Genomic DNA, 24968 nt, shown 5'->3' with positions numbered 1-24968 from the left:
AGCCGCCTCGGGGGAGCCGGGCAGGGACACTTTCCTCTCCTCCCAGTCCAGAGCCAGATCATGAGCATCCCCCAGAGGAGACCAGGAGAAAAAGGGACAGATGGGGACAGGTACTCCTTGGGATACCCCAGCCCAGGTTGTGGCCACAGAACCCCTGCCACCCCGCCCTATGGGCTCGTTGATAGACAGGGCGGGGTCCAGGCTGGGTGCAAAGCCCACCCTGCCCAAGGCAATGAGAAGTGGTGATGCGGCCCATCACGCATTGTCTCACCAAATCCTCACAAGGACCCACCAGGATGGCAGTGAAGCAACATCCCCAGCTGCAGAGGAGGACCCAAGGACAGAGGGGTTAAGTAGCTTGGCCAGAGCTGCACAGTTAAGCAAGGGCAAGGCTGAGGGATCAGCCAGGCAGTCTGGCTTCAGAACCTACATCCTCTGCACAACATGCAGCCTCTCCCTAATCAGAGCTGGCCCCCAGCCACCACCCACAGCCCAGAGCGCAGAAACGCTCTTGAGATGCTTCTCAGCCCTCTGCTTCCCTAGACCAAAGGGCCCTGAGCCGAGAGACAGAGGCATCCCCAAAGGCAGGATGCCCAAGTCAGGGCAGAAGCCAGAACCCAGGCCACAGAGCCTCCCCACCCCAACACCTAAGAGGGCAGGATCAGCCTGGTGCCCCGAGGGCAGGCTCTGAGGCGCTGGAGCTCAGCCACCCCAGAGCAACCTCCGCGTAAGGGAGGGCCTGCGGGGAGAGGCCCTGGAGAGCTGGAGCTGCAGTGAGGCTACAATCCACCAACAGAAGCCTGGTCCAGCTTCCGCTTGAAGCCCCCTCGTAACAGAGAGCTCACCACCCTGCAGACACCACCAATGGGGGTTAGCTTCCCCAAAGGAAAAAGTATGAAAAAGCAAATAGCACAGTGCCTAAAAACACCTGGGTTCCAATTCTGGCTCTGCCAGCAGCAGCACCAGTATTGCTAAGCTCATAACCTCTTTGAGCCTCAGTTTTCTTAGCTGAAAATGGGTTGTTTAAAAACCTACTTCAGGGGGCTTCCCATTATGGGGCAGCAGGAACAAATCTGACTAGCATCCATGAGGATTCGGGTTTGATTCCTGGCCTTGCTCAGTGGGTTAAGGACCTGGCATTGCCGCAAGCGGCAGTCTACGTTGCGGATGGGGCTCAGATCTGGTGTTGCTGTGCCTGTGGTGTAGCCCTCAGCTACAGACCCAATTTCACCCCTAGCTGGGAACTTCCATCTGCCTGTGGTGTGGCTGTAAAAGAAAAAAAAAAAAAATGGATGGAGTTCTCGTTGTGGCGCTGTGGGTTAATGGTCTGGTTTGTCTCCACAGAGGCACTGGTTCAATCCTAGCCCGGCACAGTGGGTTAAAGTATCCGGTGTTGCCACACCAAAATCACAGCTGCAGCTCAGATTCGATCCCTGGCCCATGAACTTCCATGTGCCATGGTGCAGTCAAAAAAAAAAAAAAAAAAAAAAAAAAAAGGATGAGAAAAAAACGGATGCAGAGATGCAAAGTTCTCATCACGGCTCAGGGGTAACAAACCTGTCTAGTATCCATGAGGACTCAGGGTTGATCCCTGGCCTTGTTCAGTGGGTTAAGGATCTGGTGTTGCCGTGAGCTGTGGTGCAGGTCACAGATGTGGCTCGGATCCTGCATGGCTGTGGCTGTGGTAGAGGCTGTCACTTATAGCTCTAATTCAACCCCTAGCCTGGGAACTTCCACATGCTGCAGGTGTGGCCCTGAAAAGACAGAAAGAAAAAAAAAAGTGAACTTCATCTACATCCTCCAGTATAGATGGGCTGTGAAAACATTATGGCAAATGAAAGGGAGCAGATTCTACAGACCATGTATGGTGTGAGTCCATTGATGCAAAGCATCCAGAAAAAGCCAGTCTGTGGAGTAGAAACCAGCAAACGTTCTCCTGTTCAGGGGGAGATAGGAGACGTTTTAGGCTTTGATGGACATACGGTCTCTGTCTCAACTCCACGGTTGTTGGAAAAAGCAGCCCCAGACAGTAAGGCAGTGAAGAGGCGTGGCTGTGTTCCAACAAAACTATTTACAAAGGCAGGCAGCAGGCCAGCTCCGGCCACACAGTAGCCTGCGGCCCCCGCTGCAGAGGCAGAAAGCTCGACGGATGCCTGAGGCTGCAGCACCCGAGGCACAGAGAGTTAACACATTAACTGCAAAGGGGGAACGAGGAAACGTTGGAAAGCTGGACGCAGCCCTGTAGCTTTAATAAAAGCCATCAAATTCTTCACCTAAAACAAGTAGTGTTTATAGTAGTTACATGATACCTCCGTAAAGTTGTTTCAAGTTTTCGAAAAGGATTAGATGAGAAAAGGCAGATAACACACTTAGCCCCAGGGAGTGCTCCACCCATCTTCGCTACTGTCACTTTATTAACTGCCACCACTGTCATTAGGACCCTTCAAGTCAGCTGCACCCCCAGGCCAGGGACCAAGGATTAGCGTCCTCCCCTCACCCAAAGCTGCCCAACAGGACGCAGGCCAGAGGGTCTGGGCCCATGGCCACCGCAGCTGGACAGGGAAGGAGGAGGCAGCCCGGCCGGCGCTGCTAGAGCCCAAGGGGAGCGAAGTGTTCCCTCAAAGCCGGCGGGCTGCCAGGTGGCTGCTGGGCGCCCCCAGAAGCAGCTGCAGCGGTGGACAAAAGCTCTCTGTGTGAGGGCCCATCTCTGGCACTGCAGCTCTGCCACCCACCCCCGGAGGGCCCCTGGCAGCCTGGCTGAGGAGGATGCCTGGTGGTGAGAGCTGGTCTCCTGGGCTCCAGGCGAGGACACAGAGCTAAGAACTTCAGAGCGCCGAGTCGTCTGCAGTGACAGGGAGCCAGCAGCAGCCTGCAGCCTGGCACTGGCCGAGGCACAGCCCCCTCCTCTGGCTTGACCACCTGGAGCACCCAGCCTCCCTCCCCTCCGCCCAGGAGCCAGCTTTCCAATCTAGACCCGGTCCGTCAGAAAGTGCAGTGAGGGTAATGGGGGGGGGACCTGGCAAGCCCCAGGGCCATGGGACCAGGTGAGCATGAAGCCCTGGCCCCAGGGAGGGAGGGTCAAGTTCCAGGCTTCCTGGGTCCAGTCCCCACTCACCTGAATGGCAGCCCAGGTGGGTCACGTGTCTCTTGTCCTCTCCCTGGCCTTCAAGAGGCACGATGCCCAGGACACCTATTGAACAAACACAGAGGCTCTGACTTCAGGCCTAATGGGGATTTACTGCCCAGGGCTCCCACAGGACACAGGACTCAAAGCTCAGCCTCGGACCTTCACGGAGCCACCACTAAGCTAGGACACATCCTCTTGGACAGAGTGATTGGACCAGGGTTAGGTTCCTGCCCCGTGCTAGGGCCTCCTGTGACACTGACTGCGCAAAGACACTTGGGGAAAAAGTTGTCTCTTTATGTCACTGTGGGCCGTTAGCAGTCAGCTTGAGGCCACCAGTTGCCACCCTTCCCAGCTGCACTTGAGAGAGAAGCCACGACCCAAGGGCAGCAGAGCTGAGCGGCAAGGAGAGAGGTCAGGATACAGCTCCATACAGCTCTGCCTGAAGCCCCTGGATCGTTGGTTGTAGAAACCAAAAAGGAATCCATTTTCTGCTTAAGTTAATTTGAGGTCTGAGTTATCACAAGTAACCAAGAGTCCCAACTAACACTGGGAGCTCCTGTGTTCCTACTGATTCCCGCTGCCCGCAGACGAGGAGGGGGTCACATACGGGGACAACTGGAAGTAACATCGACAGCCCCTCCCGGCCAGTCTTGAAGATCACAGCCAACACGGTTTACACAACGTGTGCACTAATCAAAGTCCATCCGCCTACTGCACACTGACCAGTTCCGCAGGTCTGAGCCCCAAAAGGCCCCCTTCTGAGCCTCTGGCCTACAATGAGCCTGCCAGAAGAGAGGTGACCTAGTCACCTCTACTAGGGCAACAAGGTCGGGATCTCCACAACCTTGGGCATCTCCCTACCTGGGCGGTCAGAGATGAATGCAATCAAGCTGCAACTGGATTTGATGTGGTTCCCACACGAGGGGGCAGTTCCCGCTCGGATGTCACTGATCCAGGCCTGAAAATAAAGGACAAAAAAATGCACTGACCAGGGCTCTACCTGAAGCAGGGAGGAGAGCACAGGGCATAATCCAGGGAACTCGGCTTTAAAGCTACACCATTAGAAATGCATTCCTTTGGCTTGAACCCTAGCCCTGCTCACCCAATCACTGAGAAAATACAAAATGTCCTTGAAGCAATAACCTGTCATAAAGGGTTTGACTTTGCTTATTAAGCAAGTTCTATAATAAGGGGGAGGGAGCTGTCAGAGGAAGTTCAGGCTGAAGGAAATCAAGAAGCTAATTGGGCAGTGCGGGTATTGGGAGGGGGAGGGGGATTCTGCAAAAGTGAGAGAGAAGCCAAGAAAGGAGAAGTGAGCACCTAAGAAGACAGACTTGATTTCCTCCGCTGCATGTTGAAGGCCCCCGCCAGGGACGGAGTCTCCTCCCAGCCCCAGGAGAGAATGCCCAAGCTCAGAGGGAAAATAAAGGCCTTTCCATGAAGTCCCACAGACGGGTGAACGATGCACCCCCATGAAAAGGCAATAATGTTAACTACGCACCACGTGCAGGAGCAGAGGGACCCTTTCTCCTAATGCTTTCTGTTGGTATCTGAGCAGCACCCGGCCCTGCCACTCCGAATCGAGCACCCGCTTTTCCCAGCCCGCCCACCTACAGAGTCCCAGAAACCACCCCCAGCCCCCAAGTCTCTATTTCAACGTTCACCTGCCGCGTTAGTCTTCCCTCCCGCTTCGTGTTTACTGTACAAACAGAGGCAAAGGAAATCTCTTTGAAAAGAAGAACAGATCACCTGCTCTCCCAGCTCCCTGACATTGAAACTATTTTAAGCTCTCCCTGTAATCCTTAGTTCCATGCCTGTCCGTTTACCTTGCTGGACTGAGGCCCACCCGGGAGCAAGCCCCAGGGCCAGACCTCTGCAAGCAGAACTTAGCTGCCTCAGAGAGGCGGGCTTAAAGCAAACGCCAGAACCTCTCCACCACCCCCCACTTCAAGCTTTCAATGACTTCCCATCGCACTCAGAATAAACCCCAGCTTCCTGTGGCCCTCCGGCTCTGCAGGACCACGACCGCTATGGACTCAGCGGACGCCATCCACCCTGGCCCACTCTCCTTCCTCCACCAGGCTCTTTCTCACCATTCCTCCCATGGCTGGCTTCTTCTCACCCTTCCTGCCTTAGCTTAAATGTCACTTCCTTCCAGGAGCCTTCGTGAACCACCGGATGGACGTTAACCCCACCTCTAGGTTCATCTCCATTTTCAGGCTAGCCTCATGTGTGTTCTTCAGCGCAATTTTTATTTTATTTTATTTTATTTTTTTGGTGGTTGCACCCATGGGACGCAGAAGTTCACAGGCCAGGGATCAAATCTATGCCACAGCTGTAATCAGAACCACAGCAGTGACAATGCTGGATCCTTAACCCGCTGAGCCACCAGGGAACTCCCCCAATGCACTTATTAAAAGCTGCATCGCCCTTGCATGTCTGTCTGCTTGCTGGCTGTCTCCCTCATGAAACTGTAAGCACCACAGAGGAAGGGAAATGCTGCTGTGTTCACCACTGCGGTTTCAGCAGCTGGACACTGCACATGGGACGCGCCCAGGAAATACTGCCCAGAGAATAAAAGCCAGACTTCTGCTGCAGGCTACTTTGATGTGCGATGGCCCCAGAGGGGGTCCCCAGAGGTCAGTTCCTTGGCCATTTATTGGAAGACCTTTCTTCCCAGTCCTTTCAAATAATGTTTCACTGCAGACTAGGGCTGGTATCATCTCTGAAGCAAGTCCTTCATCAGGCTTGCTGCCCTTCTAGGGATTCGAGGTGCCCACCACCACCTGGTTCAGCTCTTCCTCTGGGCTCCACCTGCTGGGGTTTCCCCAGGCCCCACCCAGCCCTTGGCAGCATCACCCCTAGTAAGGGAAGAGCTCTGGCCAGCCACGAGAGGAAGCGCCGAGGAAGCGCCGGCGGAAACCCGAGGGAGGGGCGCGCCTCTGGCCGAGGAGCTCCCCTTCTCCAGCAGACACACCCAGACTAGCCGAGGCCAAGGCAGAAAAGGGCATCTCTCTCACACCCAGGCCCAGGGCACGGGCGATCTGGGCGTCAGGAAGGAGGAGCCGTGGCTTCGGGTCGAGGCCGACCGGAAGCCGGGAAAGCAGGCTGCCTCGTAGGCCTCAGGCCTCAGCCCCGCCAGGCGGGCTGCACCGCCTCGGGGGTCCCTGGGGCAAGGCATCCGGGCCAGCAGACCGCGAGGCTCATTCAGAATGTAGAGTGTCCCAAGAACGCCAGGCTCTGACTGCCGGGCGGCAACCGGACGGCCCAGACGCTGGCCCGGGCCTGAAGGGGGCGCCCCGGGTCAGGCAGGCTCCGGGGGTCCCTTGCAGGGCCAGGGGAGGGGGAGCCGCCAGGCAAGGGGCGACAGCATCCAGGCTCACCTCCCGGCGGGGCGGCCGAGCTTCCGTGTGCCGAAACTTGGACACCTTGAAGCGGTTCATGGCTGCTAGGACCGCGGCGGGCGCAGCTTCGAGGACTCGGGCGTAGGCTCTCAGGTGCACTGCAAGCAGCCGCGACTCCCGCCGCCTCCGGCCCCACCCGCAGCCAGACGCTCGCGGCCACGCCCGGACGAGCCCCAGGCCAATCGCAGCCCACTCCGGCCCGCCGGACCACGCCCCCAGCCTCTCTCCCTCCGCGCGCAGGCCGAAGGCCCCGCCCATCTACCAATCGCCGCTCGGCTGCCTCCCGCGGCCACGCCCCAGTACCCAAAGACTTGCGGCGCGGGCGGGGAGGTCACGTGCGGCGCGCTGTCCGCCCCCGGCCCAGCAGGGCGTACCGGAATGGGGGCTGCAGCTGTGAGTTTGTGTGCAGCGATTTGCACCGGGAGGCTTTCGAGTGTGTGTGCGGGGCATGCCCTTCCCAGGGAGGAGAGGGCAAAAATGAATTAGCTACATTTCAGAGAAGGCTTTTAGGGAGAGAGGCACCGTTGGCCCAGGTCACACTTGAACGTGGCAGCGAAGGGGAGCCCAGGTCTGATGCACATCCTTGTCTGTGGGGCCTAGTCTAAAGGCTCCGCATACCACCCACTCTTAGATCAGGCGGTCTCGGTGAGAGCGGGGATGGGGCCTTCAGCGTCCCCTTATTAGGGCAAGTCTTTGCTGCAGGCCTTGGGCTTGATGGGGCTAGCCTCCTCGCAGGAAATCAGTCAATTACAGATAAGCAGAAAGAGCGAAAGATAAGGGCTGTGGAGAATCTCTTAAATAGCAGATATGCCCAACCGGCGCTGCTTGCTTTGTCCCTGGACAAATCTGAAGAGAAGACAGCAAGTTCATTCCACCTGGGGCCATTTGTTCCACAATCATTTCTCATCACTTTGAAAACTGACTCTGTGACTCCAGAATGTGCTTTCTGCTGAGAACAGACAGAAAACACCTGCTCGGGCGTGTCTGGAAAAGGGACTTTGATCCGAGGAATGCAAATGATTGGTCTCAATGGCCAGCTGCTGTGAAAATTCACCTTCTTCAGCTTGCTGCAGAAAACAGCCTCAACCCAGGCAGTGTACCTAGAGGGCAATTCTGAAGGTTTGGCCTGGTGGTGAGCGCGAATGGGCCCCAAAATGCAAGGTCTTTTCTCCAGGTAAACTGGGACGACACAGAGGCCACTTATTTGAGTGAAGAGCGACTTTGATCTCTGTAAGTTTAAAAAGAGATGTCAGCAGAGGTGACTGAGGCCTGTGATTTGGAATTGTAAGCAGTCTGGCAGCCACTGAGTGCAGCATCCTCTTCAGACTGGAACTCCAGCAGCTTTGGAAAAGGCACCATCAGTGTGGTCTTGAGGTGGTTATGGTGTTCAATTACTGCAGATAATGCTTTTGGTCTGTTTGTTTGTTTGTTTTCCTAATTGTGGCCAAAAAAAAAAAAACCATAAAATTATTTTAACTTTTTTTTTTTTCTTTTTTAATGGCTGCACCTGCAGCATATGGAAGTTCCTGGGCCAGGGATCAAATCCAAGCCACAGCTGCAACCTACAGGGATCCTGCAATGTTAGATCCTTAACCCACTGCTCTGGGCCTAGGACTGAACTGGTGCCTTCACAGAGACAAGCCAGGTCATTAACCCACTCTGCCACAGTGCAGAGATGCTGATGATCCTGTTGTGCCACAGCAGAAACTCCTACAGATATGTTTTAAAAATTGGAAAGCTTTGGAGTTCCCACTGTGGCTCAGTGGGTTAAGAACCTGACTGGTATCCATGAGGATGTGGGTTGGATCTCTGGCCTTGCTCAGCTGGTTAAGGATCCAGCATTGCCATGAGCTGTAGCATAGTTTGTACGTGCAGCTTGGATCAGGCCTTGCTGTGGCTGTGGTATAGGCCATCAGCTGCAGCTCTGATTCAACCCTTTTGCTGGGAACTTCCACTTCTACAGCTGCAGCCTTAAAAGGAAAAAAATTATTTTTTTTAATTGGGAAGCTTCGGAGTCCCATCGTGGTACGGCGGAAACAAATCCAACTAAGAACCATGAGGTTGCAGGTTCGATCCCTGGCCTTGCTCAGTGGGTTAAGGATCCAGTGTTGCCATGAGCTGTGGTGTAGGTCGCAGGTGTGGCTTGGATCTGGCGTTGCTGTGGCTGTGGCATAGACCGGCAGCTGTAGCTCCGATTAAACCCCCAGCCTGGGAACCTCCATATGCTGTGGGTGAGGCCCTAAAAAGAAAAAAGAAAAAAAAATGGGAAGCTCCCCTTCACGGCTCAGCAGTTAACAAGCCCGGATAATATTCATGAAGATGCAGGTTCAATCCCTGGCCTTGCTCAGTGGGTTAAGGATCTGGCATGTGGTGAACTGTGGTGTAGGTCGCAGATGCGGCTCGGATCCTGTGTTGCTGTGGCTGTGGCGTAGGCTGGCAGCTGTAGCTCTGATACAACCCCTAGCCTGGGAACTGCATATGCCACAGATGCAGCCCTAAAAAAGCAAACAAAAATAAAAATGAAAAACTGGGAAGCTTCAAGGAAGTTTGGATTTCAACATCTCTTGCAAAATGGAAGGATGCAGCAACACTACATCTCCACATAGCTCACAGGGGCTGGCGGAGTTCCCTGGTGGCTGGCAGTTATTCAGCATTGTCACTTCTGCGCTGTTCGTTCAATCCCTGGCCTGGAAAGTTCCGCATGCCAAGGGCATGGCCAAAAAAAAAAAAGATGACACTTCTCTACTCTGAAAGTCAGATCAAAATGTGGATCAAATTTCAGTAAAGGGAGTGTCTTGTTAGTTTGGTGCCTGGAGGGATGATTTCGATTTCTCAGGTCCTATTTCCAAGGGTAATTAATAATGAACAAGAGGAGTTCCCTAGTGGCTCAGTGGGTTAAGGATCCTGCAGTCTTACTGACTTGGCTCAGGTCAGTGCTGTGGCCCCTGCTTGAGCCCTGGACCCAGAACTTCTGCATGCTTCAGGTGTGGCCAAAATAGTTAAAATTAGGAGTTCCCATCATGGCGCAGCAGAAATGAATCCGACTAGGAACCATGAGGTCACGGGTTCGATCCCTGGCCTCGCTCAGTGGGTCTAGGATTCGGTATTGCCGCGAGCTGTGGTATAGGTCACAGACGTGGCTCAGATCTGGCATTCCTGTGGCTGTGGTGCGGAGTGGCACTACAGCTCCAATTGGACCCCTAGCCGGGGAACCTCCATCTGCTGCAGGTATAGCCCTAAAGAGACAAACAAACAAACAAAAAAAAATTTTTAAATAGCATAATAGCAAATAAGAATTTGGGAGTCCAATATAGTGAAGTCCTCATTCAAGAAAACTCGAAACACTTCCTGTAACTTAAGGAAGGGACATCAGCAGAAAGAAAAACGAGCAAGAAGAAAGCAAAAAATCCACACCTGAAAAAACTGAAGAGCCTTAGGATGATGTGTCTTTATTTTAACTGTGATGCCAAAGAAAAGAAGTTTCCAGGAGTTCCCATCATGGCTCAGCGGAAATGAATCTGACTAACATCCATGAGGACGCAGGTGCAATCCCTGGCCTCTCTCAGTGGGTTAAGGATCCAGCGTTGCCATAAGCTGTGGTGTAGGTTATAGACGCGGCTTGGATCTGGCGTTTCTGTGGCTGTGGTGTAGGCTGGTAGCTACAGCTCCGATTCGACCCCTAGCCTGGGAACCTCCATATGCTGCAGGTGTGCCCCTAAAAAGACAAAAATTAAAGAAAGAAGGAAGAGAAGTTTCCAGAGTTCCCTCATGGCTCAGTGGGTTAAGGATCTGGTGTTTTCACAGCTGTGGCTCTGGTTACAGCTGTGGCATGGGATTGATCCCTGGCCTGGGAACTTCTGCATGCCTCGGGCAAGGCTAAAAACAACAACAACAAAAAGTTTCCAACATGATGTTCACTTAATCTTTCGTCAGGTCAGTTGTTTCCATTAATGAGAATTTTTACAAGCTGGACCCAGCTTCACTGCCGACAACAAATTTAGATCTAGTTATCTGCCCCTGAAATGGTTGTTTATTAAAACACACATTGAAAACATTTTTAGGGAGTCCCCGTCATGGTGCAGCGGAAACGAATGCGACTGGGAACCATGAGGTTGTGGGTTCGATCCCTGCCCTTGTTCAGTGGGTTAACGATCCGGTGTTGCCGTGAGCTATGGTGTAGGTTGCAGACGCGGCTCGGATCCTGTGTTGCTGTGGCTCTGGCGTAGGCTGGCGGCTACAGCTCCGATTGGACCCCTAGCCTGGGAACCTCCATATGCTGCAGGAGCGGCCCAAGAAAAGGCAAAAAAAAAAAAAAAAAAAAAAAAAAAAAAAAAAAAGAACCCAACTAGTATCCATGAGGATGTGTGTTCAATCCCTGGCCTCACTCTATGGGTTAAGGATCTGGCTTTGCCATGAACTGCATTGTGGGCCTCAGCTGCAGCTCCATTTCCACCCCTAGCCTGGGAACTTCCCTATGCTGCAGGTGTGATAGAAAAAAAACATTTTTAGGGAGTTTCCTTGTGGTGCAGAGGGTTGAGGATCTGGTGCTGTCACTGCAGCAGCTCAGGTTGCTGTCCTAGCACCACAGGTTTGATCCCTGGCCTGGGAACTTCTGCATGCCATGTGTGTGGCCAAAAAATATATATATATACATAATTTTTTTGTGTATTTATATATAAGCCCTGCCTTGTTTATTTCAGGAGATGGTACGGAAGGGCAAGTGTAGTTATCTCAGCACAGGAGCAATTAAACAACAAAATACATTTCAAAAATTGGGAAAAACATGACAGTTCACTTTGTGTTATTTTGTTGTTTATGGGGGCGGACATGTGTATTCTGGGGCTCTTAAGTTTTACTACATCCAGTCCTTTATTTTGAATTTTCCAATTAACTGGCAAAATCTTTTAAAAGAAGCACAAAATTTTGAGTTCTCTTGTGATGCAGCGGGTTAAGAATTCTGTGCTGTCACTGTAGCAGCCTGTGTCACTGCTGTGGCACAGGTTCCATCCCTGACCCAGGAATTTTTATATGCTGCAGGTGCAGCCAGAAAAAAAAAAGGATATTTATTGTCCCCAGACCACCATCAACTCAAGATGATTCAGGAGGCACAGACCAAGAATCACTACTGTGATGTCCCAAGTTTGTAATTACAATTACTAAATTGTTTTACTAAATTGTTTTTCTGTGGTGACAGCAGTGAGAGAAACACACACAGGCCAAAGCCACTCTCACTAGGGAGTCTTGCCAGAAGCTTCATGTGTTCTGTCCAGGGCAGTTTTCTCCTCTTTTTTTGTCTTTTTGTCTTTTTAGGGCTGCACCCGTGGCATATGGAGGTTCCCAGGCTAGGAGTTGAATCGGAGCTACAGCTGCTGGCCTACACCACAGCCATAGCAACAAGGGATCTGAGCTATGTCTGCGACCTACACACAGGTCACGGCAAGGCTGGATACTTAACCCACTGAGCGCAACCAGGGATTGAAATCAAAATTTCATCATTCCTGGTTGGATTCGTTTTTGCTGTGCCACAACGGGAACTCCGGTTTTCCCCTCCTTTAATAGCGACGCTGACTCACTCCATTCCCTCAGGACTCTCTGCTTCATAGGAGGAAATAGGGGCCCCCCAGCAATTGGCCTTCCTGCTACCCCCTAAAACAAGAACAATCTCCTATTCAATGTGGAGGATCTTGACTCTTAATCACTGTGGGGAAATAGATGGGGGACTAAAATGCCAACAAATGAGGAAGTTACCAAGCTGAGCTGAGCAAGTTTTCATATTAGTGAGCGCTCCTGTAGTTCCTAACTGACTCTGAGATGTAAATGGCCGTCCCTTGGGCTCTGTTTTCAGCTTTATTCCTGAAAGCTCCTACGTCTCAACCAGCATCCTCCTCCCCTTAGATTCTTAGCTCCCTGTGGGCAAGTAGGTGTCTGAGTTATGCTTGGCATTCCCAGTGCTTAATACAGAGGCCGGCACATAAGACTAACCTACTAGGTGCCAAGTACAGTAAGGTTTTTTTTTTTTTTTTTTTTTTTTGTCTTTTTGCCATTCTCTTGGGAGGTTCCCAGGCTAGGGGTCTAATCAGAGCTGTAGCCACCAGCCTACGCCAGAGCCTCACGAATATGGGATCATGGCAACGCAGGATCCTTAACCCATTGAACAAGGCCAGGGATTGAACCTGCAACCTCATGGTTCCTAGTCGGATTCGTTAACCACTGAGCCACGACGGGAACTCCTACAGTAAGGCTTTACATGGATTATCACACTCTCTCCTTTTTTTTTTTGGCTGCACCCGTGGCATGTGCAAGTTCCTGGACCAGGGAACAAACCCTTGCCGCAGCAGCAAACTGAGCCTCTGCAGGTGCAGTGAAGATGCTGGATCCTTAACCTGCTGCATCACAAGAGAACTCCAGAATTCTCTTCTTAGATGATCCTTTGAGGTGGTTACTGTTATGTTCCCCATTTTAGAGAAAGGAAACTGTGGCACAGAGATGTAGAATAAGTTGCCCAAGTATACACAGCAGGTAAGTGGCAGAGCTGAGATTCAGTCTCAGGCAGTCTGACCCCAGAGCTCCTACTCTTATTCACTATGCTGGGGACATTTAAATATTTGTTGAATATGTTAAACAAACTTTTTTTTTTTTTCATTTTTGGTCACCGTGTGGCAGCCATGTGGAGTTCCCAGGCCAGGGAGCAGATCCAAGCTGCAGTTGCATACTACACTGTAGCTAAGGCAACTCTCAACCCTTAACCCACTGTGCTGGGCTGGCAATGAAACCTGTCTGATCCACTGAGCCACAGCAGGAACTCCTAAACTCTGTGCATATGAGTGTGTATTTTGGGGGCTGCACCTGCGGCATATGGAGATTCCCAGGCTAGGGGTTGAACTGGAGCTGCAGTGGCCGGCCTACACCACAGCCACAGCAAGGCCAGATCCAAACCTTGTCTGTGACCTACACCACAGCTCACAGCAATGCCGGATCCTCAACCCACTGAGCAAGGACAGGGATCGAACCTGTGTCCTCATGGATACTAGTCAGATTCGTTTCCACTGAGCCACAACAGGAACTTCCTCCTAAACAAACTCTTTTCCCCACTTCCAACCCCATGGCTTTTCCCATTTTGCCTAGAATGTCCCTTGCTCACTTCCGTCCTCTCCATTCCATAACCCAAACTCTCAACATTCCTTGCAGTTTACAACAGCCTTGTAACTAGACTTGTGACTGTACTGGTCACTGGACTAGTGGTTTTTTAACCTTCTTTCAATCTCAGAGCCTGAGGAGAGTTAGATTGATGTCAGCTATGGTTCTTTCCCCAGACCAACATCGACATACACAAAAATTTCAGGTTTGATGATGGCAGGAGCAAGGAGAACAGATCGTCTTAAACCCTTCCAGGAGACCTCAGGTTCCCTTCCTTTTTTTTTTTTTTTTTGCCTTTTATAGGGCCACACCCACGGCATATGGAGGTTCCCAGGCTAGGGTCGAATCGGAGCTGTAGCTGCCGGCCTACATCAGAGCCACAGCAACTCGGGATCAGAGCCGCGTCTGCAACCTACACCACAACTCACGGCAATGCTGGATCCTTAACCCACTGAGCGAGGCCAGGGACCAAATCCACAACTTCATGGTTCCTAGTTGGATTTGTTTCTGCTTCGGCATGACGGGAACTCCCCGGATTCGTTTCTGATGAGGCACTATGGGAATGCCCTTCAGACATCTGCTTTTAAATACTTTTTTAAATTAAATATGTTTGATTTAGAGAATCTGCTTTTGAAGTTCTTGCTACTTGGAATCCTCTGCCCCTCCGTCTTTACCTGATGCTCTTTTCACCAAAGTCCAACTCCAATGTTACCTCTCAGATGCCTTCCCTGACACCCCAATGCCCCCGACTTGTTTGAGAAACTCCCTCACCTGGGTGCCTATAACACTGTTTATACTTTTGATATTATTACTTTCCTTCTTTCTTTTTTTTTTTTTTGGCTATCACAGCCGCAGCATATGGAAGTTCCCACACTCGGGGTCGAATCAGAGCTACAGCTGCCTGCCTATGCCACAGCCACAGCAAAGTGGGATCCGAGAAGCAGCGTCTGCAACCTACACCACAGCTCACTCGCAATGCCTGATTCTTAACCCACTGAGCGAGGCCAGGGATGGAACCTGTGTCCTCATGGATACTAGTCCGGTTCATTTCGCTGCACCACAAGGGGAACTCCCTACTGTCCTTTTTTGGCTGCACCCATGACTTATGGAAGTTCCCAGGCCAGCAATCCAAACTGAGCCGCAGCTGCAATTCCCCACAGCTACGACAACTTAACCCACCGCGCTAGACCGGGGATGGAATCCGCTGCCACAGAGACAACACAGGAGCCTTGACTTGCCGTGCCACAGCAGGAACTCCCTATACCTTCCATATTATTGATCATGTACTCTTATTTGTTAAGGAGCCTGTCCCTCTATTCATCTTGTGCGCCTCCAAAGCAGGGATGGTGTGTCGTTCATCATTTTATCCCTAACATTTTAGAACGTGCGTGACACTAAGGGATCAGAACGTTTTAAAATTCGTTTTTGTGTAGCTTGGCTCTCATTCCGCAATCCGCAAGGTCTCTACAGGTTTGGAGAGATTACGCGCTTGGCAGAGAGTTGGGCGATCAAAGATCTGCTCCCGGGGAATCAGCCAGAGGAAAAGTGAGCGCGAAGCCTGGCTTTGGGAGTAAGGCAGAGACTCCAGCAGCTCATGCGAACTCCGGGTGATTAAGGGCCCGGCAAGCTGAACTAAGTCTCAGGGTCAAGAAGAAAGAAGCCGAGCATTGCATGATGGGATCTCCAGGACTGACGGTCCTTTGCGCGCCGGGATTTGTAGTCCCGCCCCTTGCGGGAACCCTCAGACCAGTTACATTCGGCTACACTCAACCACGTCCTTAAACAGAAAAGGTGCAGCCTTGATCGTCCAGTACAGAATGACGAGGCTCTTCGAGACAAGTTACCTAACAGCACTTTTTATACACATTTCGGCGTCGGCTACGGAAACAATGCATGGGTTTCGGACGCGCACGCGCAACACTTGTATTCCTTCTTGCGAGCGCAGCGGGCCCCGCCCCCGGAAGCACCGGCGCTGCGCGCGTGCGTCGTCCTGGCGCTGCAGCCAGGAGCCGGGCGGCGCAGGCGCAGTGTCCCCGGGCCAAGATGGCGGCGCGGTGCTCCCCACGCTTGTTGCTGGTGGCTGTGGGGACCCCGTGGCTGCCGACTGCAGCGAGGAGAGGGGCCCGGCCGCCCTTGGGGGGTGCGGTGGGGGCGTCGCTCGGGCGGAATCTGAGCGTCACCGCTTTCGCGTCTTCGCTCGGAGCTCGCGGTGCCCGGGCGCTGCTGACATTGAGACCCGGTGTCAGCCTCACAGGTGAGGGCAGGCTCTAGCGACCGAGCGAGGGGCTCCAAGACCTTCGAGGGGCTCCAAGTCCTTCGCTTCGCTCCGGCCATGGAGATAGCTGTGTGGAGCATGTCTTCCGAACTACCTGCGGAGTCGCTTGGGGAGATGGGCACGTAGGAGGGAAGGAGGCCCAAATGGTTACCCAGCTGCGTGGAGTCTCCGGCGGCGGAGATGAAACGTCCCGTAGCGGTGAACCTTCACCTCTCTGTCAACATTTCTGGAGGCGGCTTTCCAGCTTGCCGCTTGTCTTCTGCCCAGTTCCGTTCCCATCCCTCCATCTTTTAGCCCGGAGCGGAAGGGAAGAGGTAACTGCTTACTCGGTGAGCACCTGCTCTGGGGCTAGCTGGGTCTCACGTGATGGTAATAACAATTCTGCAAGAGGTGGGGATCCTCATCCCCATTTTAAACAACGGGAAACCGAGGTTCTAGCGGAGGAGTTGACCCGCCCAAGGTCATAAAGGTAGTTAAGGAAAGTTGTCCCAAACCCAGCGTTGTTCTTTCATACATAGCTTACACGCTTTCTACCACATGGTGTAAATCGAAGGGCACACTTAGTGTTTTTTTAGAAGACCATATGTTGGTTATTGTGATAAAAATGCAAACTAATATTTATCGAGCACTTACTATTTATCAGACACGGATCATTTCCATCTGATAGACACTGTGATTATTTTTTTTTTAATTTTTTTTAATAATTTTTTTTTTATTTTCCCACTGTATAGCAAGGGGGTCAGGTTATCCTTACATGTATACATTACAATTACATTTTTTCCCCCACCATTTGTTCTGTTGCAACATGAGTATCTAGACAAAGTTCTCAATGCTATTCAGCAGGATCTCCTTGTAAATTTATTCTAAGTTGTGTCTGATAAGCCCAAGCTCCCGATCCCTCCTATTCTATTTTATAAATAAAGAAATTGAGGCTTAGATGTTAACTCATAGAATGTCATAAAGCTATAAAGTGGTTGAGCCTTGGAGTTCCCGTCGTGGCTCAGTGGTTAATGAATCCGACTAAGAACCATTGCGGGTTCGGTCCCTGGCCTCGCTCAGTGAATTAAGGATCCTGCGTTGCCGTGAGCTGTGGTATAGGTTGCAGACGCGGCTCGGATGCCGCGTTGCTGTGGCTCTGGCGTAGGCTGGTGGCTACAGCTTCGATTTGACCCCTAGCCTGGGAACCTCCATATGCCACATTTGCGGCCGAAAAAAAGACATGAAGACAAAAAAAAAAAAAAAAAAAAAAAAAAAGTGGTTGAGTCTTGTTTCAAAACCTGCTGCTTTCTTAGTTGCTGTAGGTGACGTAGAATGAATACATAGTAAGCCTTTTTTTTTTTTATTTTGACTGTCGCCGCAGCATGTGGAAGTTCCCGGGCCAGGGATGGAACTCATACCCCGGCAGCAGATATGATCCTTAACCCACTAGCCCGTCAGGGGACTCCTACATTAAGCTTTTTAAGTACTTATCCTTGAGAGTTTCTTGCTGAGGGTGTTGGGTGACTTCCTTTCAGTGAGATAAGGAAGGAAGGAGAAAACATTTAACAACCAAATATGTGCCTGAATTGTGCTAGATGTTTGTGTCCCCTAGAATTTAAACTATCTGTAAGCGTACGAAGATGATTATTTAAAGAGCCCTGACAAGGTTTTTAATGAAGATCCAATTTTGTAATGCTTACGTAATAGGCAATCATTAAAGTATCAGTAATGTGATTACCTTCTAAGGTGAACACTACTCAAAAGTACTCAAGTTGTGTGTGTGTGTGTGTGAGTGAGAGAGCACGCGTGTGTGTGTGTGTGTGCAAGAAAGACTGAAAGACTGACCTGGGTGAATTAATCCTTTTGGGGCCAGACACACACACACGTGAATTTTTTTAATCCTTTGGTGCCTCTCATTTCTTATTTGAAAAATTTTTACTTGCAGGTATTTATTGAGGACTTGTTGTGTGCTGGGTACTGTTCTAGGTACTGGGGATACAGCAGAGAACAAAGAGATTGGATGTGGTTTTGGTCAAGCGATCCCATTTTTTAATTCTGTTCCTGTCACCAATAGTTCCCCATGGATGGAGCAATATAATCTGCACGGGTGACCTCAGGATTATCTGGTTTGATGTCATGTTGTATTTCTCAATAGGAGTGAAAGTAGACCTTTTTAGGTTTTGCTGACTTTTTTTTTTTTTTTTTTGTCTTTTTGCTATTTCTTGGGCTGCTCCCGCAGCATATGGAGGTTCCCAGGCTAGGGGTTGAATCGGAGCTGTAGCCGCCAGCCTACTGGTGATTTCTGCTCTTTCTCCTGTCACTTTAGCCTTTATCTTGCTCCCTTTCTGGATATGCTCAACATTCCTGCTTGTCTTTTGTGCCCACTTAAATTTTAAGTAGTCTCCCAATCCTTTTTTTTTTTTTTTGCCTTTTCTTGGGCCGCTCCTGTGGCATATGGAGGTTCCCAGGCCAGGGGTCGAATCGGAGCTGTAGCCACCAGCCTACGCCAGAGCCACAGCAACGCAGGATCCGAGCCGCGTCTACAACCTACACCCCAGCTCACGGCAACGCCGGATTGTTAACCCACTGAACAAGGGCAGGGACCGAACCCGCAACCTCTTGGTTCCTAGTCGGATTCGTTAACCACTGTGCCACAACAGGAACTCCACCACGGAGTCTTTAGTTATGTCATTGTACCTGCAGTTCCTAAATGTGTAAGGACTTTGTCCCTCCAAACCAAAGATAATCGTATGATGTAGCGACCAAACCGGGTGCTTGTGAAAGCAGAAGAGGGGACCGTAAGATGAAATCTGTGCGGATTCAAGCCCTCCTTAGCCTCGCTGATTTCTCCAGCTTAAGAGCAGGTGCCTGAGAAGATGTGCCCGAACATCTGAGAGTAGGTTTACTCGTTCTCTGCTGGGGGTGATTTTATCCTTCAGGGATGTCTGCCAGCGTCTGATGTTTTTAGTGGCCAGTTTGGGGTTGGGGCTGCTATTGGTAGCTCGTTGGCCAAGAATGCTGCTAAAACATCCTACAGTAAGTACACAGATATATTAGAATATAAATAAATACATAGGGCTGCCATAGCAGAGTGCCACAGTTTAAGTGGCTTAAAAAATAGAAAATTATTTTTTTCGCAGTTCTGGAGGCTATAAAAGTCTAAGATCAATGTTTTTGGCAGGGTTGTCTGTAAAGGCCCCCATCTCCACGTACAGTCATATTCTAAGGTGCAGGGCCAGGGGAGGGTAGGGCTTCAGCATCTGAGTTTGCGAGGGGGGACACAGTCCAGCCCATAACAGCCCACCCCACACCTGCCCCTCTCGAGAGGAGCCGAGTCCCAGCATGAAGAGTGATGAGAACTTCACGCAATGGCTTGAGAGACCTGGTTCGGTGACCCTCTTGTGTGTTCTCACTTTGCGTGACCCTGTCTCCCACACTCCCCTGCTGAGCTCTAAGCTCCCTGAGGGCCCAGGCTTGGATGCTTCGTCTAGAATCCTCAGTGCCTAGAACAGTGTTAAGATCTGGAACAAATGTGGGCTCCCAGGGGGCGGTTCCTTTGAGTGGTTTGCTGCTGTGTCCCTGGTGAGAAGTCCAGTGTCTGGCAGGCGTAGCGCTGAAGTGGGTGTTTGCTGGATGAAAGGGGTGAATCCAGAAGCTCCTCCTTGGCCGGTGAACCGTCCACTTAAAAACCTGGAGCTGCCTCATGACCCTCATTCTCCCCCTTGGCCCTGCTCTCCCTTCTGCCCTCACTGGGCTCCTTCAGCCCCTGCCCTGCCCTCCCCATCTTCACTTGTCGCAAGGTGCAGGTTGTCGAGCAGCTGCCCCCCTTCCTGTGGTGCCAGGCCCGTCCAGCTAGCTGTCTGCTCCGTGCAGGGTCTGTCAGCCTTTCCTCCGAGCTGCTGGTGCAAGAGGTTTGAAGGGAGGGCAGGGTTTTGGGGCGGGGGCTGCCACGTGCTTTGATCTCTTTGGGGGTTACCCTGGGGTGAGCAGGTTCTGGAACAGAGCCGTTTAATTTTTTGTGTCTCTCTCTATATGTGCGCGTTGTTTTTTGTCGGATCCTCAGAGAGATGTGACTTTGACGACCAGCGGTTTCTCTAGCGTGGTGGTTCTCTGTGTGGTGGAACTGCCACCTGGAGGGCTCGAGGCACAGCCTGCTGGGCCCCACCCCTCAGAGGTTCCAATTCAGGTTTGGATGGGGTCTGAGGATAACATTTCCAACAAGCTAATGCTGCTGCTGGTTCAGGCACTACACTCTGAACCACCCCGGAAGCAGGCATCCAGTGGTGCCCGGTGGAGGGAGGACCTATGAGTTGTGAGGCATCGAGGTGCAGCACGAGGCGTGCTGGGTGGGCAGGGAAACAGGATCCCTTGGGTCATGCCCAGGTGCAGCCCTTCTGGGTGCGGTTCCTCCTGAGGCACCGCGAGGCTCCGGCCCTAGTGTGATCCTACGGAATCGGCCGCCCGGCGCTCTGACGGCGCTTTCTGTGCTCTCCCTATGCAGCGGCCTTAGCTGTGGTGGGAGTGCAGTGAGTTTGGTGTCCAGTGGGCCTGGGGGAGAACAAGCCCTAAAGCTGTGACCTTTACGGGTATAGCCTGGCTGGTTGTTTGCCCATAATTTCCTTTCATTGAGTCACTCCCAGCGTGATTTTTTTTTTTCTTTTTTTCTTTTTTAGGAGTAAAAAGTTCCCCTTCTGTTTGTACTGCCTTCTTTCACACGAGCGCCACTTTGTCCAAAGAGGATTATTACCAGATATTAGGAGTACCCCGAAGTGCCAGCCAGAAGGAGATCAAGAAGGCCTATTACCAGGTCTGTATGGAAGCCAGATTTTAGAGGCAAGATTTCAGAAGGTACACTTTCAGTCTAGTCCGATCCTGAGCAGTGCAAGGCGTATGCCCGTAAATGTAGGTTGCGTGCAGCTGACAGTGTGGAAGCAGATGATAAAAATGGGCTTTGCTGGGCTGTGTTCCTCGAGCGCGGGAAGCCATGCTGGTTAATGCTTCAGAACCAGAGAGTTTAAAAAATCTTTTTCCAGGGCTGCTGTTTTTGTTTTGTTTTGTTGTCTTTTTGCCTTTTCTAGGGTCACTTCCGAGGCATATGGAGGTTCCCAGGCTAGGGGTCTAATCAGAGCTATAGCTGCTGGCCTGCACCAGAGTCACAGCAACTCGGGATCTGAGCCATGTCTGCAAGCTACACCACAGCTCACAGCAACACCGGATCCTTAACCCACTGAGCAAGGCCAGGGATCGAACTTGCAACCTCATGGTTCCTAGTCAGATTCGTTAACCACTGTGCCACGACGGGAACTCCCAGGGCTGCTTTTGTACTTAAATTTATTCTGCATCTTCTGAAACTGTGGTGTGGTGGTCCAAGTCTTATTTTGGGTAGTCATTCTTTGCATTCAGATAAAAGTTCATGGATTTAGAATTTTTTCTTAACCTAGAAAATGTGAAATTCCCATCGTCATATCCCAGAATGTATTGGGCTGATTGGTACAGTGGCATGTGACTTATCTAGATCTGTGGGTTCCAGACTTTTGCTCTGATCAATAAAGTAAAAGTTAAAGACTGTGAGCTCTGACGTAGGAATGCTAGCTTTCGTATTTTGCCTACTGTGGATGTTAAAAATGATCACATTTAATCTGTTAATGTCATGTGATGAAAGAAAGAGCACCTTAACACTATAGAAAGAGGAAAGATGTGTTCTTCTCTGACTCAGTGGATTAGGGATCTGGCATCATCACTTCATTGGCTTGCAGTTGCTGCTGTGGCACAGGTTCTGTCTCTGGCCCCAGAATTTGGGCATGCGACAGATGCGCCCCTGCTCCCCCCAAAAGGGGAAGCTATAATAGAATAAAGATGATTAAAATTTAATAAAAATTAATAAAATTTGAATTTAAAAATTATGTTTATGGAAAATTTGCTCTAAGAATCCTGATTTTTTCCCCCCTTTTTTTGGCCACACCTCAGGCACGTGGAAGTTCTTGGGCCAGGCAGGGATTGAACCCCTGCCACAGTGGTGACCTGCGCCACAGCTGCGATGCCAGATCCTTAACCTGCTGTGCCACACTGGAACATCCTTTTTTTCCTTTTTTAAAAAAGTTTTTGTGGACAAGGAAAAACTTTGTCTAAGCCTAATATTAGTGAATCAAATACTGATCATGACCAGACCTAACAACAGCTTAAAGTTTGGATAGCTATTCCCTCTTCTTAGTTTTTCTTTTAAACCTGGAATTCACTGGGTTTTACTACATCAGCAGGGTTGTATGACCATCCCTACAATCGATTTTAGACCATTTCAACAGCTCAGAAAGAAACTCCACACCATAAGCCCCTATTCCTCATTTTCCTCTTTCCTGTCCCCTTGAAATTGCTAACCTACTTTCTTTATCTATGGATGTGTCCAGTCTGGACTTTTCATAGAAATAAAATCATGCGGTGTCCCCATTGTGGCTCAGTGGGTTCAGAACCCGACATAGTATCTGTGAGGTTGCGGGCTCAATCCCTGGCCTTACTCAGTGGGTTAAGAATCTGGCAAGCTGTGGTGTAGGTCATAGATGTGGCTCGGATCTGGAGTGGCTGTGGCGTAGACGCAGCTCCAATTTGACGCCTAGCCCAAGAACTTCCATATGCACAGGTACAGCCGTAAAAAAGAAAGAAAAAAATGAAATCATGCTATATGTGGATTTTTATGACTGGTTTCTTTTATGTCTTATAACATGTAGCAGTACTTCATTCCCTTTTTTGTTTGTTTTTGTTGTTACTGGGTTTTGGCAGCACCTGCGACGTGTGGAAGTTCTTGGACTAGGGATCGAACCTGTGCCACAGCAGTGACCCATGTCACAACAATAAAGCTGGATCCTTAACCCACTGAGCCACCAGGAAACTCCCATTCCTTTTTTTTTTTTTTTGTCTTTTTGCCTTTTTTCTAGGGCTGCTTCCCGCGGCATATGGAGGTTCCCAGGCTAGGAGTCTAATCAGAGCTGTAGCCACCTGCCTACGCCAGAGCCACAGCAACGCAAGATCCGAGCCGCGTCTGCAACCTACACCACAGCTCACGGCAACGCCGGATCCCTAACCCACTGAGTGAGGCCAGGGACCGAACCTGCAACCTCATGGTTCCTAGTCGGATTCGTTAACCACTGAGCCACGACGGGAACTCCCCATTCCTTTTTGTTGTCAAATAATATTCCATTGCATGGCTATGCTGGATTTTATTTATCTCTCCATCAGTTAGTAGGTAGTTGGATTGATTCCACCTTTTCACTATTATGAGTAGTGCTTCTGTGAACAACCATGTGTAAGTTTTGTGCAGACCTGTGTTTTCATTTCTCTGGGACGTATACCTAGGAGTGGACTTGCACCATTTTAGATCTTCACTGGCAGCGTGAGAGGATCCCGATTTCTCCACATCCTCCGCAGCACTCCCCACACATACCTTTTGCTTCAAGCCACCTTAGCAGGTGTGAAGTGGTATCTGGCTGTGGTGTTTTTTTGTTTTTGTGTTTTGTTTTGTTTTGTTTTTTTAGGGCCACACCTGCAGCATGTGGAAGTTCCCAGGCTAAGGGTCTAATTGGAACTATAGCGACTGGCCTACGCCACAGCCATAGCCACGCTGGATCCAAGCCTGCGTCTGCGACCTACACCACAGTTCACGGCAACACCGGATCCTTAATCCACTGAGTGGGGCCAGGGCTCAAACCCACGTCCCCATGCATCCTAGTCAGGTTGGCTAACCGCAGAGCCACGATTGGAACTCCCTGGCTGTGGTTTTGATTTGCTTTTCTTTGGAGGCCAGTGGTGTTGAGCACCTTTTCATGTGCTTAGGGCCAGGTGTTGTCTATGTTCAGATCCTTCGTTCCCCTCCCCCTTTTTTTGTCTTTTTAGGGCTTACTTGTGGCATATGGAAGTTCCCAAGCTAGGGTCAAACCAGAGCTGCAGCTGCTGGCCTACACCACAGCCACAGCAAGGCCAGATCCAAGCCGGATCTGTGACCTACAGCGAAGCTTATGGTAACACTGGATCCTTATTCCACTGAATGACTCCAGCGCTCAAACCTGCATCCTCGCAGATACTAGTTCATTACCACGGAGCCACCATGGGAACTCCCCTTTGCCCATTTTTAAATCGATCATCTTTTTTTTTTTTTTGTTATTTCTTGGGTCACTCCTTCGGCATATGGAGGTTCCCAGGCTAGGGGTCGAATCGGAGCTGTAGCCACCGGCCTACGCCAGAGCCACAGCAACTCGGGATCCGAGCCGCGTCTGCAACCTACACCACAGCTCACGGCAACGCCGGATTGTTAACCCACTGAGCAAGGGCAGGGACCGAACCCGCAACCTCATGGTTCCTAGTCGGATTCGTTAACCACTGCGCCACGACGGGAACTCCTCGATCATTTTTTTACTGCTGGATTGTAAGGGAATGAGGCAAGACTTGGAGGTAGGAAGCAGAGAGCCTGGCTCGGGTTAGCAAATAGCCTGTCTCTTCTTTTGAGCTGGAGGGTGAGATACCTGATACAGGAGCCAGAGAAGACTGGAAGATGGCCATCTTAGTGGGGCATGTGATGCCCTTAGCAAGTACTAGGGATTTAACTTAAGCAAGAGGAGGAAGGAACAATATCCAAAAAAGCTGCATTATTTAAAACTGGAAATTTAAAAAGTAGGCTTTGTTGGAGTTCCCTTGTAGCTCAGAGGGTTAATAAGTATCTGGAATTGTCACTGCTGTGGCACTGTTACAGCTGTGGCACAGGTTCAACCCCTGGCCTGGGAACTTCCACATGCTGAGGGCAGGGCCAAAAAAAAAAAAAAAAGTTGGTAGTTCCCATGTGGCTCAGCAGTAATGAACCCAGTTAGTATCCATGAGGATGCGGGTTCATTCTCTGGCCTTGCTCAGTGGTTAAGGATCTCACGTTGCTGTGGCTGTGGTGTAGGCCGGCAGCTGTAGCTCCAGTTAGACTCCTAGCCTGGGAACCTCCATATGCCACAGGTACAGCCTTAAAAAAAAAAAAAAAAAAAAAAAAAGGTAGGCTTTATCGAGCAATTACTGG

At 50.7% G+C, this 24968-nt stretch overlaps 2 protein-coding genes across 7 annotated transcripts in view; one reads left to right on the top strand and one right to left on the bottom strand.

The window, feature by feature from the left end:
* Window positions 1-6688, bottom strand: part of LOC100513346 (mitochondrial import inner membrane translocase subunit TIM16) — a 77522-nt gene extending 70834 nt beyond the window's left edge. Inside the window, exons 1-3 of one of the 5 annotated variants that reach the window (XM_005662175.3) lie at window positions 6511-6688; window positions 3989-4085; window positions 3116-3190 (exon numbers count right to left, since the gene is read on the bottom strand). In XM_005662175.3, the coding sequence (XP_005662232.1) occupies window positions 3116-3190; window positions 3989-4085; window positions 6511-6570 (232 nt within the window). In that variant the 5' untranslated portion in view covers window positions 6571-6688. Of the gene's footprint in view, window positions 1-3115; window positions 3191-3988; window positions 4086-5220; window positions 5350-6510 lie in introns of those variants that run through there. The other 4 variants (XM_005662176.3, XM_021086695.1, XM_021086692.1 and 1 more) reach the window with 4 other exon arrangements.
* Window positions 15645-24968, top strand: part of DNAJA3 (DnaJ heat shock protein family (Hsp40) member A3) — a 35909-nt gene continuing 26585 nt past the window's right edge. Inside the window, exons 1-2 of one of the 2 annotated variants that reach the window (XM_003354626.4) lie at window positions 15645-15922; window positions 20596-20729. In XM_003354626.4, coding sequence (XP_003354674.1) covers window positions 15712-15922; window positions 20596-20729 — 345 coding nt within the window. In that variant the 5' untranslated portion in view covers window positions 15645-15711. The remainder of the gene's footprint in view (window positions 15923-20595; window positions 20730-24968) is intronic. The other variant, XM_003354627.4, reaches the window with a different exon arrangement.

Source organism: Sus scrofa, chromosome 3 (genome assembly GCF_000003025.6).
Source record: "Sus scrofa isolate TJ Tabasco breed Duroc chromosome 3, Sscrofa11.1, whole genome shotgun sequence".
Taxonomy (NCBI): domain Eukaryota; kingdom Metazoa; phylum Chordata; class Mammalia; order Artiodactyla; family Suidae; genus Sus; species Sus scrofa.
This window is presented reverse-complemented; position numbering and strand designations above follow the sequence as displayed.